Source organism: Plectropomus leopardus, chromosome 8 (genome assembly GCF_026936395.1).
Source record: "Plectropomus leopardus strain MGB_pleo_1.0 chromosome 8, ASM2693639v1, whole genome shotgun sequence".
Taxonomy (NCBI): Eukaryota; Metazoa; Chordata; class Actinopteri; order Perciformes; family Serranidae; genus Plectropomus; species Plectropomus leopardus.
Window position 1 is genome coordinate 14,902,600 of NC_142183.1, and position 15,073 is coordinate 14,917,672.

The window sequence follows — 15,073 nt, forward strand, 5'->3', positions numbered from 1 at the left end:
TGTAAATTTGTTTATTTCTGCTGTAAACTGCAGTTTTAGGCACTACGGCAAAGACTTCCTTTTTCTGCCTCGGAGGATGCAGCTTGGTTTAAATGCAGATTGGTCACCCAGTTTTGACGCAACTATTACACATTGCAGTGTCAATGCTGAAACCACATATTGTGCAGCCCCACGTCGACATATATTAAAACTACCTTATATGAACACCTGACTCACAAAAAAAAATGCTTGTATGCTACACTAAGTGGAGGGTCATCTTCAGAGGGTTACTGCAACAACTCATTTCATTACACTCAACAAAATTCCATGACTTTTCCAAAACTTTCAATGTTTCTTTTTTTTTTTTTTTTTTTTTTTTACAAATTTCCAGGTTTTCCATGACTGTGGGAACCCCAAATTAAGTATTCTGAATTAAATGGGCTACCATATTAACAGTAATAGTTCTGTTAAAATGCACATGCAAAGTTGGGTGCCTGGTTGCTCAGTGGATAGAGCAGCGCCCCATATACAGAGGTTGTATCCTCACGGCCGCAGGTTCGATTCCAGCCTTAACCCTTTGCTGTATGTTGCCCCCTCTCTCTTCCCCTTTCACACTTAAACTGTCCTGTCCATTAAAGACAATAAAAGCCAAAAAATATCATCTTAAAAAAAAAAAACACATGCAAAGTTAAAATCTTGCCCTTGTTTACTGTAAATTACAGTTCCAAGTAACTTTAAGCTGTATGCTGACTAATATAAGGTGTTAAGAGTACTTGGTGAGTAATATTTAGAGCTCTACCCATGAAAAAGCAAAATGCAGAGCAGTGCAAGTTTAAAGTAGCACCTCAGACTGAACAAAACTCGGCAGTGCATTTTACATGTTACTTTAGTGGTAGAGTAAAACAGCATGGAAAGTGTGAATCTGTAATCTGGAGGTGTGCATGCATGCATGCAGAGGCGGCAAACTCTCACAGGATGTCTTCTATTCTAGTCACCCCTTCCATCGTGTAAAGGGTTTCTTGCTACTGAGTAACCTACAAATTCCTGAGCCGCACATGTACCGAGTGCCGCGTGGAAAAGCCAGTCTTGGCGGATTTTCCAGCGTGAAATGAGGGAACGTGTAGTTCAAGCTGCACAGTTTGACACGCATTAGAAAGCTTTGGAGTTTTCCATTTCTCACTAAAATTAACGTCAAAATTATTAAAGTTTTAATAAAAGAATGACCATACCAAACACAAAGTACAGAGTGTCTAGAAAAAAAAGCATTACAATACTTGCAACAACAATAATTGCATAGAACAACGTTTCAAAAACAATACACACAGTGGTCTGGAGATAAACAAGATGAAACCGGAGTTCAACCCTCTCCCACCAGTAAGTGCTCGCTGAGGCTATTGGGCATTGAAAACTACAGTATGTGGTACTTAATGAAAAGAATTGAGGGTACAGGAACAACAATAATCTAAGCAGTGAACATATAAAGAGACAGTCACACATCTGTACAGGAGGCAGAGTCTCTGTAAGACGCCAGTTAACTGAGCATCCCATTAAGATAACCATTATAGATCAGCTTTTTTTTACTTGCTGAAGTGCCCTTGAGCAAGACACTGACTCTGCTGCCAGTGCTGCCTTGTACCCTACACAGTGCTCTGACCTCCCTGTAAAGAAGTGCATGCAAAACAACAGCACTTCTCAACAGGGATTGTACAGTATTCCATTATTATTACATTTTGGGTTATTTCTAATGAAAATTGGGACCTAGACAGTGACCATTACAAGATCAACACCAAGTAATTTGATTAAATAAAAGGCAAATGGAAAATAATGAATAGCCAAACTATGTGGTTGCTTAACCACATGGTCTGACCCCCCCTTTTTTGGTTAATAAATCGGGTTAATTCATTCATTATTATTGCAGTTTCTCCAAATCTGGCCTACCATGCTGGGACTCACCCAGAGGTCAGTCAGTAAAGCAGTCACTTATTGCATTTCAATAGCATCACTGCTGCTCTGCAGTGCAGCAAAGACTGGATAACAGTGTTGACAGTGCACACACTCATGAGGAAATGTACCGCTGTGGGTCTCTGTAACGAGGCTGCATCTTAAAAAAAAATATGCAAAGCCCTGCTTGTTTTTCAGACCCGAAATATACCCATTAAGCTTGAGCCATTCTTATTGAAATATTACAACAAACCACCTGTGACACTTTCAATATAAATCATGCATTTAGTCCCAGTCCGGTCTTAAACTCTTTTTAAGTTTATCGACCCCGTCGGGAGGCACTTAAACAAGTTGAGCTCTACTCTACACCAAATAAATCTCTCGCTTTATTTCCTGTCTCCATCAGACCGTGTTAGGAGGCCACCGAGGCTGCAAACAGAAGCCTCTGAATTCTCAAGTCATTATTAAAGTCATTTTTCCTCTTTTGTTGTGAAAAAAAGCATATTTTCCCTTAGCCAAAACAAGGATGTTTTTTTCTGCCTTTACACATCAGTGAAGTTGAGTACAATTCCACAGATATAAAGGCAGCAAAACTATATCTATAAGGCTAACACCACAATTAAATGCTTGGGTGATCAATAAATAAAGATTACAGTTTTTCTTTTTAAGTCCAAAATAAAGCAAGGCTATGCAATTAATATGTTAAATGATACTTGAATATAGTTTAGTAAGAAGAGTAAGGGTGACATCTTTGTCATTATTTGCGTACTCTTGTATATAAATGATAAATAGTTAAGCTTTTTCTACTCTATAAAGCAGCTGCATCCCTGATAGCTTTGGAATATATATCTGAATATCTGGATTATCACATTTCTGATGCAGAATTTAGAAACACTGTACATTCATGCAGTTTTTAAACAGTCGAGGGCTGCATTTGGTAACAACTGAATGTAGCATGATGAGCTAACCTGTTTGATTTGCCTAAACGCCAACAGAACAGCCTGGAAACTCGCAATGTGAGTGTCAAGGATGGTACAAAAACGCTGATTGCAAAGCGCAATGAATCCGTTTTCCCAGTTGGTGTCTTTGTGACAAATAAAATATGACAAAAAAGTCATGATGTAGAGAGAAGGAAATAAGTCCCCTTGGTTATAGAAACGCATGCAGGAGAACACCTATTAGACTTGATGGCTTCAGACTCCTTTTCTATTTCCAACTGAAGCAAAAGAAGCAGCGGAGAACTTGTTTTTGTCCAAAATGGTTCCATTTGCTGGGGGAGCGTTCACAGTGCCAGTCGCCAAGAGGCAGTACGTTTGAAAACATCCCACTTTATCAGTCTTGGTTTAGCTGAGCTGCTTCACGACGAAGCGTATCCGTGGTCTCATCTAGTGAGGCTGGATCAGGAAGACAGATTAGATTTCATCAGAAATGTCGCATGAAGCTCCAGCGCCTGAAGCGAAGACACTCCAAGCATCATCGTCAGCAGTTTCGACTCTGCTGTGTGTGATTGAAATATGGAGACGCAACATAGACAGATACACAAACACACACGCCTGACCCTCCACAAGCATGCTTACATAAACAAACCCATACGCACACAGCCACGCTGGGACGAGGATGATTGTGTTCAGTGGCTGCTGTCGTCCCAAGCACAATCGTTCTTCTGCTTGGCCAGTTTTCGAACAACTCTTTCCAGCTCTTTGCGAGACTTCTGCTCCTCCTCCAGGAACTGCTTCATCCACTTATTCTCCTGTAAACACACACGGGCAATGACAGTACTGAACGGAGTGTTTCCACTTATAAAACGTAGAGGCTGTCGAGGCTGACCGATGCAGCACGCATCGTAGAAATTTGAAGGAAAAACTGCGATTAAAAAATATTGTTTCATAGAAAAAAATAATAATATCTGATACATTGTCATCAGATATGTTTAACTGATATCTGACTTGAAAAAAAATTCAACATCAATTGGACTTGAGAGGGTTCAACCACATTTGCAACCCCCCCCAAAATGTCTACAAGCATCCTAAATAGTGTGTACAGTGCCTAGATATATGATGTAAGGTGGGGTGGGGGGATTGCAGGTGGAGGGAATGAATAGGCAAACTTTATACACCACAATGCGCTTTGTCGACTGCGTCCCACTTTGGTTGTTGTAACGATCCCTTTAAGTTCTTGTAAAAAACCTCAATTAAAACTTGATCACAAAACAAAACTGTGGTTTGCCGTTAAGTAAGTAGGACACATAACGATGTTGCTGACATATGAAAAGTATCGACAAATACTGTGTTTCAGCACATTTGGTGCATTAGGCCGACGAAACTCACGCTTACCTTTTTCAGTTCATGAACCTCATCCTTTAAAGCATACACAGCATCAACCAGACTTCTGAAAGAAATACAAAGAAAATGCAGTTTTGCTGGCAGATAGCAGATTAAGAACATAATTGGGATGTCGAGGTTCTGCTGGCTTCCATCCCAGGGTCATTCAAGCGTCACGCCTGAAGAGCCCAAATAGGATCAATATCACATTCCTGAATCTAATTACAGAGAAAATCAGTAACCCAACACAGATAATGACAAATCCATATTTGTCTCTGCTAGTACAACTAGTAAATGAAAGCCTATTTCCCAAAGTAATAACGTTCTTACTTTTCCTCAATAACTGTCTGCCCGTTGCTCTTCATCTCCTCCACAATGATCTTCTCTTCCTCTGGCAGAAGCACCTGAGGGACGCACTCTTTCCGCACCGCTACACAAACACACAAATGAATGAAGAGAGCTTGATTCATGGCTGTATCTGCTGTTGAACATGTGCAATCTAAGTGGGCGTTGAGGAAAAGGTTTTCTTACATAAACGAACACCTGTGGTGGTCTGGTGCAGGCTGGCTCCTGTGCAGTACGCCTCGATCACTCTCAGTATCTGAGCGTCCTCCTCCAGAGCCACCGTACCTGTCAGAAATGGAGATTATCTACATCAGGAGTATATTTAGGATTTTCATTCAGCAGATGGTCTCACACAGTTTTCCATGTTTGTAAATTAAAGGGAATGTTTGCATATTTTGTCGGGTTTTATGAGTTACTTATTGATAATCTGTGTATTAACCACAGTAGATGTCAGTTAGCATGCTCCCAAAAAAGCAGGCAGGAGTACCGACATGGAAGCTAAGCAATGTAAAGCTGTGGGCATCGGCATGAGCAAAATGTAATTTAGCCACATGAAAAATGTTTCTAGGACACTATGGGGGTTGCAGGAAATTGATTGAATGTTCAATTGTATATTTTTTCATCCAATAATGAATGAACTAAGAACCAGGAACAATACGGATATTTATACACATATTTACACATGTATCTCGTGTGCGATTATGTATTTATTCATTAGTATTTATTTATTGACATGTATTTTGAAACATCTTGTTCACGTGATTGGTCACATGACTGTTCACATACATATTTAAGATGGCGTCTCGCAGTTAAAATCTAGCTTGATGAAGAGCAGTCTTCATTTAAACGTCACTTTGGTGCATTAAATAAGTGATAACTGCAGCCCTGCAGGGCGCCAGACATTTCTTGCCTTTTTACTTTCCACATAAAAAAGGCAAATCTAAAACCATCAGTACCAGTTTAAGTGTATGCTATATTTAGAATATTTTCACCGCTTTATCTTAACGTCAGACAGCGATTTCTGACAAGGAAATGAAGCCCTTCAAAGCTCTCATCAAAGCCAGACTTCATTGAGAAAAAGTGATTTTATGTTGCTGAACACAAAAGCTGCTGGTCTGCTGATGCCTTGGTCAGTTACTTAGTTTGTGTTATTGTGAGGCTGCAGTGTTTTTAAGGGTCGGTTCAGATTTACCAAAGTCGCCCACCGATTGAGGCAGTGGTAGGCTAATAATTACCGTGTTCTGCAAGCTAAAATTTCTGTTTTTGTCTATGAAGTCTGGTGGCTTTGACAGGAGTATAGATGTGGAAATGAAGCTGTTTACAACTTCCCCCTCAGGGTGAGCTGTCTGATGGCAAAGTTAAGTCATGAAAACATCCTTAATATAACATACACTTGATACTGATACACATTTTTCAGGTGGCTAAAATAGTTTGTTGTTGCCCCCACTCACAGTAGTACATTGCTTAGCTTCCACAGCAATACTTCAGCCTGCTTTTTCAAACTGGGGGCGTGCTGAGCATCTACTGTGAGTAATACACCAACTATGGATAAGTACAATAATACAATCCCACTGCAAAAAAAACAAACTATCTTTAGTGTCAGGTACTGGACAAAATAACCAAGAACAACTATACAAAAAAACACTGCATAGGTGGAGATTTGAACATATAAGTACACATTCATACTGTCTGTCTGCCACAGACTCATACTTCACACATACTTTTCCTCGTTTGAATCTCGTCATCAGAGGGCTTCCTCTCTTTCTTCCTATTGCCTGGTAGGAACTTCTTCATTGGCCGCGGGCTCTTGCTGGAGTCCTGGGGGAATGCAACATCAAACTCAGTACATCTCTTTCTAAACACACACACACACACACACACACACACACACACACACTGCTACACACACCTGTAAAGCCAAAGCTCCAAACCAAACAGAATGCAAGCTTCCAGGGACGCGCATCCCCGTCTCAACGAACAACATCAAAAGAACAAAATCCATCAACAAACAAGGCAGCAAGCATGTGGTGATGACTGTGACCAAACCCACCAGGTTATGTGTCTGTTTTATGCTAATATGAACTCTGCCTAATGACGCATTATGAGAAACTAGATAAACTGCCACGCGGTTGCATGCCTCCGCGCACCAGACACGTTGCACTTACAGTTTACATCAATGTCTGTGAAAACATGTATGCTTCAAACACAGACGATCTATATAATCAGCAAAGTTTCAAGGTGGCTCTTGAGGGTTCTTGAGTTATGGCCAAAAGCATGTTGTATGAGGTCACAGTGACCTTTGACCACCAGATTCATATCAGTTCATTCTTGAGTCTAAGTGGACATTTGTGCCAAATTAGAGGAAATTCCCTCAAGACTTTCTTCAGATATTGCATTCACGAAAAAGAAATGGATGCAAGGTCACAATGACCTTAACTTTTAAACACCAAAATATAATCAGCTCATCTTTAAGTCCAAGTGGACGTTTGTGCCAAATTTTAATAAATTCCCTCAAGGTGTTCTTGAGATATTACTTTCCTAAGAGTGAGATGAATGTAATGTCACCGTGACCTTGGACCACCAAAGTCTAATCAGGTCATCCTTAAGTCTACTCGAACGTTTGTGCCAAATTTGAAGAAATTCCCTCAAGGCGTTCTTGAGATATCGCGTTCACAAGGATGGGCTTTACATACATACGGACTGACAAACTGAAAACATAATGCCTCTGCCTCCTCACGGCATGACGAAAATCAAATCATATATAATAATGTTATTTCTAGATTTTTTTTCAAGGTATTTTTCATGTCAAAAACATTTTACCTACACCTAGCTACTGACAGGAAGGGAGTAGTTTTAAAGCTACCTGTGGGACAGTGTTTGCAAAGCCATGGGAAAGGAAGCGGAGATGTTATCACATAATTTTCTACATACTGTCAAACCACAACAATGTGGTTTTATGAATGAGACATTTTCTCTTTTTCTCTGCTGCCGTGCAGAGTTAAGGGTCTGAAAACAGGCGAAAATAGTGACTGTTTCCTCTCCTGAGCACACATTTAAAGCTGAGGTGTGATGAATAATTATCTTCTTAAAAAGCTTAGTCACAGTGATGGGCTGGGCTAACTCGAGGCATATGAATATTATATTATTATAATGCTTTACGTGATTTGCCCCATGCTTCTAGCTGAAACGGAGATGCTTTGTCAAGGAATATAATGAGCAATTGTCTGTTTTAGTAAAAAGTCTGTCACAGACTCCTAAAAGTCCCTCATAAGACTCAGGAGGAATAATTGATAGCATCGTGTTTCTTAGAACCCTTGATTCACGTGGATGCAGGCGCCCAGCGTGAGCACATTTTCCTGCCGTGTACTAAGGTTCTTTCCTCACTGCCTTGGTGCTCTCATTGTGCATTTTGGGGGTGTTTTTTTGGGTGCTCTTCAAAAGCACACATGCTTTGTGATATTTACATTACTTTAAAGCTGCATGATGGATTTTTATGACCACTCAGGAGCAAAACAACTTTACAAGAAGCTCACAGGCACAATGCCCCGACATGTGATCGCCTTTCAAGTTTTTTGGTCCAACATGTTAAAGAACTGCCTACACGTCCAGTTAGCACAGTCTTAAGCATTACTTCAGAGTTTTGTTTTAAGGTCCAGTGTGTTGGATTTAGGGGGATATAAAATTGAATATAACATAAGAAGTATGTTCTCTTTAGTACACAATCACCTGAAAATAAGAACCGCTGTGTTTCTGTTTATATCTACATAGGGAGCAGGTCCTCGTCCACAGAGTTCACCATGTTGCACTGCCATGTTTCTACAGGAGCCCTGACGGCCAAACCAAACATTGGTTCTAGACAGGGCTGTTTGCGTTTTCACGCTTTCGTGTCGGCCGCTGTTGTTAGCAGCCCTCCACAATGAGCAGCATCGGAAGGAAACTGATTTTTCTTTATTTGTTTTCTTTACTGGATTAAATCTTCTTTTGTGTTTGTTTTGGAGAGGAAGAGACATCTGGGAATAATTTGGCTCCTGGTAAAAACCCTCTGAACAATGAACACTGAAGGACTGCCACTAAATTCCCCTAAATCATACACACTGCTCCTTTAATGCCACCCTGCAGATTTATACATTTAACGTCATTACATGTGGAAATAGCTCCTAGAAGGTTCCTGAGAAACATTAGTCAGCCTAATGATGTCTCTTTTTAGGCTGACTAATGCTTCTCTATGACAGCCCTTTTTTGGCTGCCAATAATGCAAATGTTACACAAGTGCAAACACATTCAGGGCTGAAAGATGGTACACATGACTCTGTGTGTAGACTTACAAAAATAGCTCCCCCAGTAGAAATTAGTACTACTGTTGCTGTTGTTAAACAGATACTAGCTGACACCAGAAATGGTGAGTGACACCTTGACTCATTACTGGGAATGAAAGAGGAGAAAAAAGAGAGCAGACACGCCGGGCCACAGAAAACAGGAAACCAACAGATGACAATGAGAGAGGAGTGAGGCAAACTGAGCAATGGCATGCCAGCTCAACACTGAGGCAAGCAAACACACACACACACACACACACACACACACACACACACACACATACATACACACACACACACACACACAAACACACACGCGCACCTACGTACGCACGCACGCACGCAACCTCATTCCACCCACCCCCAACCCACATCCTTATCCACACACACAGATAGAAACAGAGAGAGATCTAGCCTTACCTTCATGATATAAGACATCCTCTACAGAAGGCAGGATGGAGAAAGAGAGAAAAAGGGGAAATGTGCATGAAAAATACGACGAGAGAAGGGTGTGATAGAGAGTTAATGGTGAGCAATATTACACCCTCCCTCTGCCATTCACCTATTCTTTGTCTGTGCAGAATAGGGCAATAACTTTATGTAAAAAAAAAAAAAAAGAAGATATGTGGAAAAATGTAGCTGACAGAGGGTTATGCATTCAGAGGACTGTGCATGCAATCTCTGCAGGGCAGAGAAAAAAAGCAAGACAGCTAGAAGCCTGTTCTATTTTCACAGTGAACAAGAATCAGACCGTGTAGAAATATTTGTGTGTATTTAGTATTAAAAGGTACAGAGAGGCAATCATTGTTAGACTGGAGCATTAAAAAAATAGTTCCTAGAGGCATGTTTACTGTAAATATCGAGCACATCACTAGACGATCCTTGCTTACTGAAAGTGCTGACTGACAACGGTGCGAATGCTTCAACCTCCCACCTCAGACCACAGAGTGCGCACCCACCATCACACTCAAAGACAAGCTACGAATCTCTCACACACTCAGTGCCAAGTCAGACTCAGCGATCATGATGTCCTTACTGGAATTCTGCTTCCTCTAAACATCATCGTACCTGGTCATGCGTCAGACACGCTCGGAAATGTTTTAAATTGATCCTATTTACAGCATAATTAATGTTATAATGATATCTGTTGCTGGTTTTCAGTCACCAGGTGTTTTATTTAGCTGGCCCACACATTGTGAGAAATGTATTTGTGCAAAAGGTTTTCCTGTTCTCATCACAGCACAGAACAGTGTTTATAGAGCCTGAGCACATGTAGTCTATGCAAACGTGTCAAATGTCAGGAGGACTAAGGAGTAGTTAAGGCAGTTTTCTTGCCTTGATGAAAAGCACTAAAAACATTAAGTTTCTGAATAATAATAATGATAGTATAGTTCCTGCCACTCATGAATAAAAATGTTTAGCAATGGCAGAAAAGTATGGATGCCATGATTGTTTATCATGAGAAAATGACTTGTTTTTTTGGGCGGGGTGTGGTTAATTCTGCACACTATTACTGTTATATACCGTATACCCTGGTAAAATCTCAGGAAGGTGTGAAAAAATAGACACCACCAAAGCCTATTATGTATGTCAACTTCACTTGTTTTTCAGTGTTTGGTGGAAAGTGTTGCATAAAACAGGACAGTGGAGGTCTGAATATAGTACAGACAGAAAAGGGGGGACAGAGGGGACCTTGTAGAGAAGGAGGACTTTTTGTGGTTTGTGACTAACAAAGTACTGCATGACCACTTATAGGACATTCATATCAAGCTTGTGTAGGTTTGTTTTTGTAGCTTTACAACCTCCTACCTCTTTGTATCCAAGTGCAGCCGAGGGTTTGAGGGGAGGCGCAGGGCGCAGACAGCTGAGAGACCAGGGCTTGCTGATCTTTGGTGGTTCCAGGGGGCCGCGACTGACGGCGCTGAGGCTGCCAAGGTGGGAGAGGTGAGTTGGGGTGCCCACCATGCTCAGTGGCTTGCCTTCTACAGTCTACATAGGATGAGAAAAGGAAAGAGGACAACTAGTGTGTGGGATTGTGCAATGACAGATGAGTCTGTTTTTCACACCTCAGCAAAGTGTTGGGGTGACTTGTGGTATTGTTTTGACAGATTACTGTATATGAGTGTGAGTGTGCGTGTGCGTGTGTGTGTGTGTGTGTGTGTGTGTGTGTGTGTGTCCTGACCTTTGAGATGGTGGCTGCAGGGCTGCCTCCTTTGGTAAAGGGCTGAAGCTGCTCTAGCCACTCTTGTAAGTCCTGGGCAGTGCTGCAGAACACTGTGATTCGATCAATCATGCTTCCTGCAGCACAGAAACACACTTCCTTCAGGGTCAACACATGCCACACCCAAAATACAAACCAAAACACAAAGCCACTTCAGGAAATACAGGTGCCAAATTGGGTCTATTTCACATGCCCTCCCCAGAATTTAGCAATTCGAATTGTGTAATAGTAATAAACACTTTATTAAATACACAATTAACCTTTTGACAAAGATTCCCCAAACAAAGACATATGATAATAAGGTGTAAGGCATGTGAAGCAACATGTTTCAGTAACATTTGTGGTGCAGACTTTCATTTTTTTACTGTGGAAGTCAAGGGATTATCTGAATCAAATGCTTTATCTAAATGCATGTGTGTAGCAGCTGGCTCTCTTTGAAAAAAAAGTAGGGCAAGTTTGATATCCTTTTATTGACTGTGTGCCGACACCAGCATGAATATTTCACAGGGAGAAGGAGCGCCTCGACAACTTGTTTTTAAAATGTTCAGAGTATTGTCATATGAATTACTTCCCTGGGATTGGAGTGACAAGTGTAAGATCTTAAAAGTGTTGAAGGCACAGTCCCACGGCTGTAATGATTCATCTACCATTCTTTATTTTGGTTACAATTCATTCTGCTGTATTACTGCTGTATCACAAACTGAACCTAAGAGTGTATTTTCTTCATAGCTTCAGATGCAAACCTGCGATGTCAAAGGCATAGTGGCCATTATCTGCATCCTCTGCATGTCTTGTTACTGTGGTGCCTGTCAGTGGCAGTCTTCCCTGAATGGGACAAAGAAAAGGGGGGAATAAGACACCATATCACAGGCAGGAGTTATGTGTACTGTGTATTGTTATCACCTGAAATTCATGGAATTCTGTGTGCACACAAATGAAAACTGATACATAGGGGGAAAAAATACTCCTGAAGGACTGATGCAGGGGACGTATACTTTGTGCCTCACCTGATAAATGAAGCCACTCATTCGGGGACTGGCAGAGAGCATGACTAACAAATTAGGGAAAAGCATTAGATAGCGCTCCTCTTTTTCCTGCAACACAGAGACAAAAAATGGTAGCAATGTGACCAATTAGTTTATGCAGTCAGTCACTACGTTTACATACACAAAATACTTTGGTTTTTGCCCTTATTCTGAAAAAGACAATATTCCTATTAATGTATTTTCATGGATAATGAAAATGAATATTTACATACTCTCTTTACATCCAGCTGTGCATACTCCGAGTAGCATGTCTTAACATGTTGTTTACCGTGTCAAAATATGGAAAAGTGTGCCAAGATTTGTTAAAGTTTGGACTTGTTCAGCTGCATGAACACAGACTTTGTCCTTCATTCATTGAAACACTCACTTGAAAAGGTCGTCGTCGTGATACTTGGGCACATACAAAAACCTGCTGATATCAAAGTCTTTCATGATGTTAAAGAGTAGGTGTGTTTCTCCTTCTGACCATAAATATGATTTTTTTTCTGGAGCACACATCTCCACCACGGCCTTGCAAACTGTTGTAAATTGGTTTGTGTACAACATATCACAACACACAAAACTGTCCTTAATCGGCCATGTGTCCCACATTGGAACACATATTCCTAATGTGCTGCAAACGTGCAAAGAATGCTATTAAAAGCCAAATAATACAGGCGTATCCCATATGTCTTAATTCGTGACATTCTCAGTGAAACAAAGGTGGCTGCAGCTAAACCTGTTTATTATGCTGCTTGTCAAAACTCCACAGCGTGTTAGTTCACGTCACACCGACTGATGCAAAGCAATTATTAAAGCTGACAATATCATAGTTTAGGTCAAGTTACCAACTAGAACGTAGTTTGGCAAAGCTGTTACTTGTTATCTACATGGAAAATAAGATTTGATAAAAAGAAGTTAGAGTTCCGAAACAAATATGGTAACTAATACGGTGGTTGGAAAGTGGTTAGCTGTGATTAAAATAAGGTGAATCCAAAAGTCTATCTGGGGCTTTCTTCCAACCACCAACTCAAAGGCGACCCCTACACAGAAACCACACAACACAGAGAAGACGGCTTTAATGTGAGCGCGGGCCTACATAGGTTTCTGTTTTGACACGAGGGGGATACTGAATTACTAAATAAGGGGGATGGATTTTTGCACACACTGTTCATAGGCACTGGGAACCCTGTAACACATTTAGGTAAAAAAATGCTTCACATTTGTTTTAAGTTATGGCAAACTTCTGAGTTACAAAACTGAAGTTACCATCAGTGCCTTGAACTGGTTATGGTGAAACTTTAGTTACAAATGTAGAGCACTTCACCTCAAGTTGCCACTCACACTTTCTCTGACTGCTTACCTGCATCAAACACCCCATGAATTCTCAATGATGTACAAATGATAAAAAATAAAAGCCCAAAATAAAACATGCAAGCTGTGAATATATAAGCCGATGGATGATTGAGTCACTTATCTCAAACTGAACTCATAAAAAATAGAACATTTATTACATAACATAATTTCTTGTACATTTCTCTTCTAATGAAAGCCACTACAGCTGTCTGGATTGCGGGCTTAATTTGAAGATAAAAGTGCAAAACTTTTTATTGACTTGGCAATTATGACAATTGCATGCCTACCTGTCTAACATGGTAAACTTCACTGAGAAATGGACACGAAGATTTTAACGTTACAATGAAAAATTGCACTTTACCATCTCTAAAAGTCTTTGGAATAGCTAAAGAGGTCCTTCCTACAGTCTTCACTATGCATGCTAAGGCAAATTTTGTGCCTAGCAATGCAATAAATCCTGTGACAGCTTTCTTTATATGGTTTCTATCCATCCTCTTTGACTGAATGGGTCGCAGGGGACTCTAATCCACAACTTTCAAGGAGACCCCCAAATCCTAACAATTAGATGGAATGAAAATGACCATTGATGTGAGTTCTGATCATCCTGAACTGCATCAAATCCGGCACGTCTCTCACCTCACTGGACCCATTTTTCACATGGACCTGGGACATATAGGCCACGTGACCCAGGCTCTTCATGCCGTCTCCCTCCCAGCCCCGCACAGGTTCTGACAAGATCTGGAGCTCCAGGTTCTTACGCTTCCGCAGTTCCTGGCACTGTGTCTAGACAAACATAAATACATGAATCAGTCAGTTAAGATGACAAAACATTTCATGACTTAATGGGACAGATACATAGGGCTACTATAGATAGACTTGGGAATAACTTTTCATGTCTGTCTGTAAATTTGGATTTGGAGAGTTTCAGCACAAATTAGTCATTACATGTGGCACCTACTTTTGCTAAAAAAGGCAGTTTCTTGCCTTTTAGAAACAATGAGTAATGAGCAGCAGGGATTTTTTTACCCCACTCTAGGTTAGGCGTTAAAATATGTAACTATTTACACTGATATTTATTGTGTGCATTTTTTTTTATTTCTTTGTAGGAAGTATGTAGAGTAACCTTTAGCATGAAGAAGAACAACTTCAGGTGCTAGGCTGGGGCTCTCCCTCTTCAAACAGGAAAAATGACAATGCAACATCTGTCATTTTCCACTGCACGTTGTACAAAAATGAGGTTCTGAACATGGAGCACTGCTAGACATGTGACTACCCTGCCCACCCAACCACACAGCCAAAACGCATACAAAAAATGAGACTTGCAAATTTCAACAGTCAGTATTGTGTGATGGGTTTTTTTTTCCCACTTTCCTGTGCAGCTCTGCTGAAGAGACGTATGAGTCACTTCATCTATTCTTACGAGGAACTCGGAACTGTACGGAGGAAACTGTTTCTCACAGAGATGTTCGCTCAGGTAAAATGCGGTCGTTCGTTTCTAATCCAACTCTTTTAAGATCGCATTTCAGTTCACACCCACCGTAGGAAAAACATGATCACACAACATGCAGC

The 15,073-nt window shown here is 40.7% G+C and overlaps 1 protein-coding gene across 4 annotated transcripts in view; it reads right to left on the reverse strand.

The window, feature by feature from the left end:
* Nucleotides 1–1,164: 1,164 nt before the first annotated feature.
* Nucleotides 1,165–15,073, reverse strand: part of arhgef6 (Rac/Cdc42 guanine nucleotide exchange factor 6) — a 30,954-nt gene continuing 17,045 nt past the window's right edge. Inside the window, exons 12-23 of one of the 4 annotated variants that reach the window (XR_006106106.2) lie at nt 14,141–14,287; nt 12,131–12,217; nt 11,867–11,948; nt 11,085–11,200; nt 10,712–10,891; nt 9,323–9,343; nt 6,308–6,404; nt 4,773–4,871; nt 4,572–4,671; nt 4,254–4,308; nt 3,498–3,670; nt 1,165–3,314 (exon numbers count right to left, since the gene is read on the reverse strand). Coding sequence is in view for 3 of the 4 variants with exons in the window: in XM_042492829.2 (XP_042348763.1) it covers nt 3,548–3,670; nt 4,254–4,308; nt 4,572–4,671; nt 4,773–4,871; nt 6,308–6,404; nt 9,323–9,343; nt 10,712–10,891; nt 11,085–11,200; nt 11,867–11,948; nt 12,131–12,217; nt 14,141–14,287 (1,107 nt within the window). In the remaining variant the exon portion in view is untranslated. Of the gene's footprint in view, nt 3,671–4,253; nt 4,309–4,571; nt 4,672–4,772; nt 4,872–6,307; nt 6,405–9,322; nt 9,344–10,711; nt 10,892–11,084; nt 11,201–11,866; nt 11,949–12,130; nt 12,218–14,140; nt 14,288–15,073 lie in introns of all 4 variants that reach the window. The other 3 variants (XM_042492829.2, XM_088080944.1, XM_042492830.2) reach the window with 3 other exon arrangements.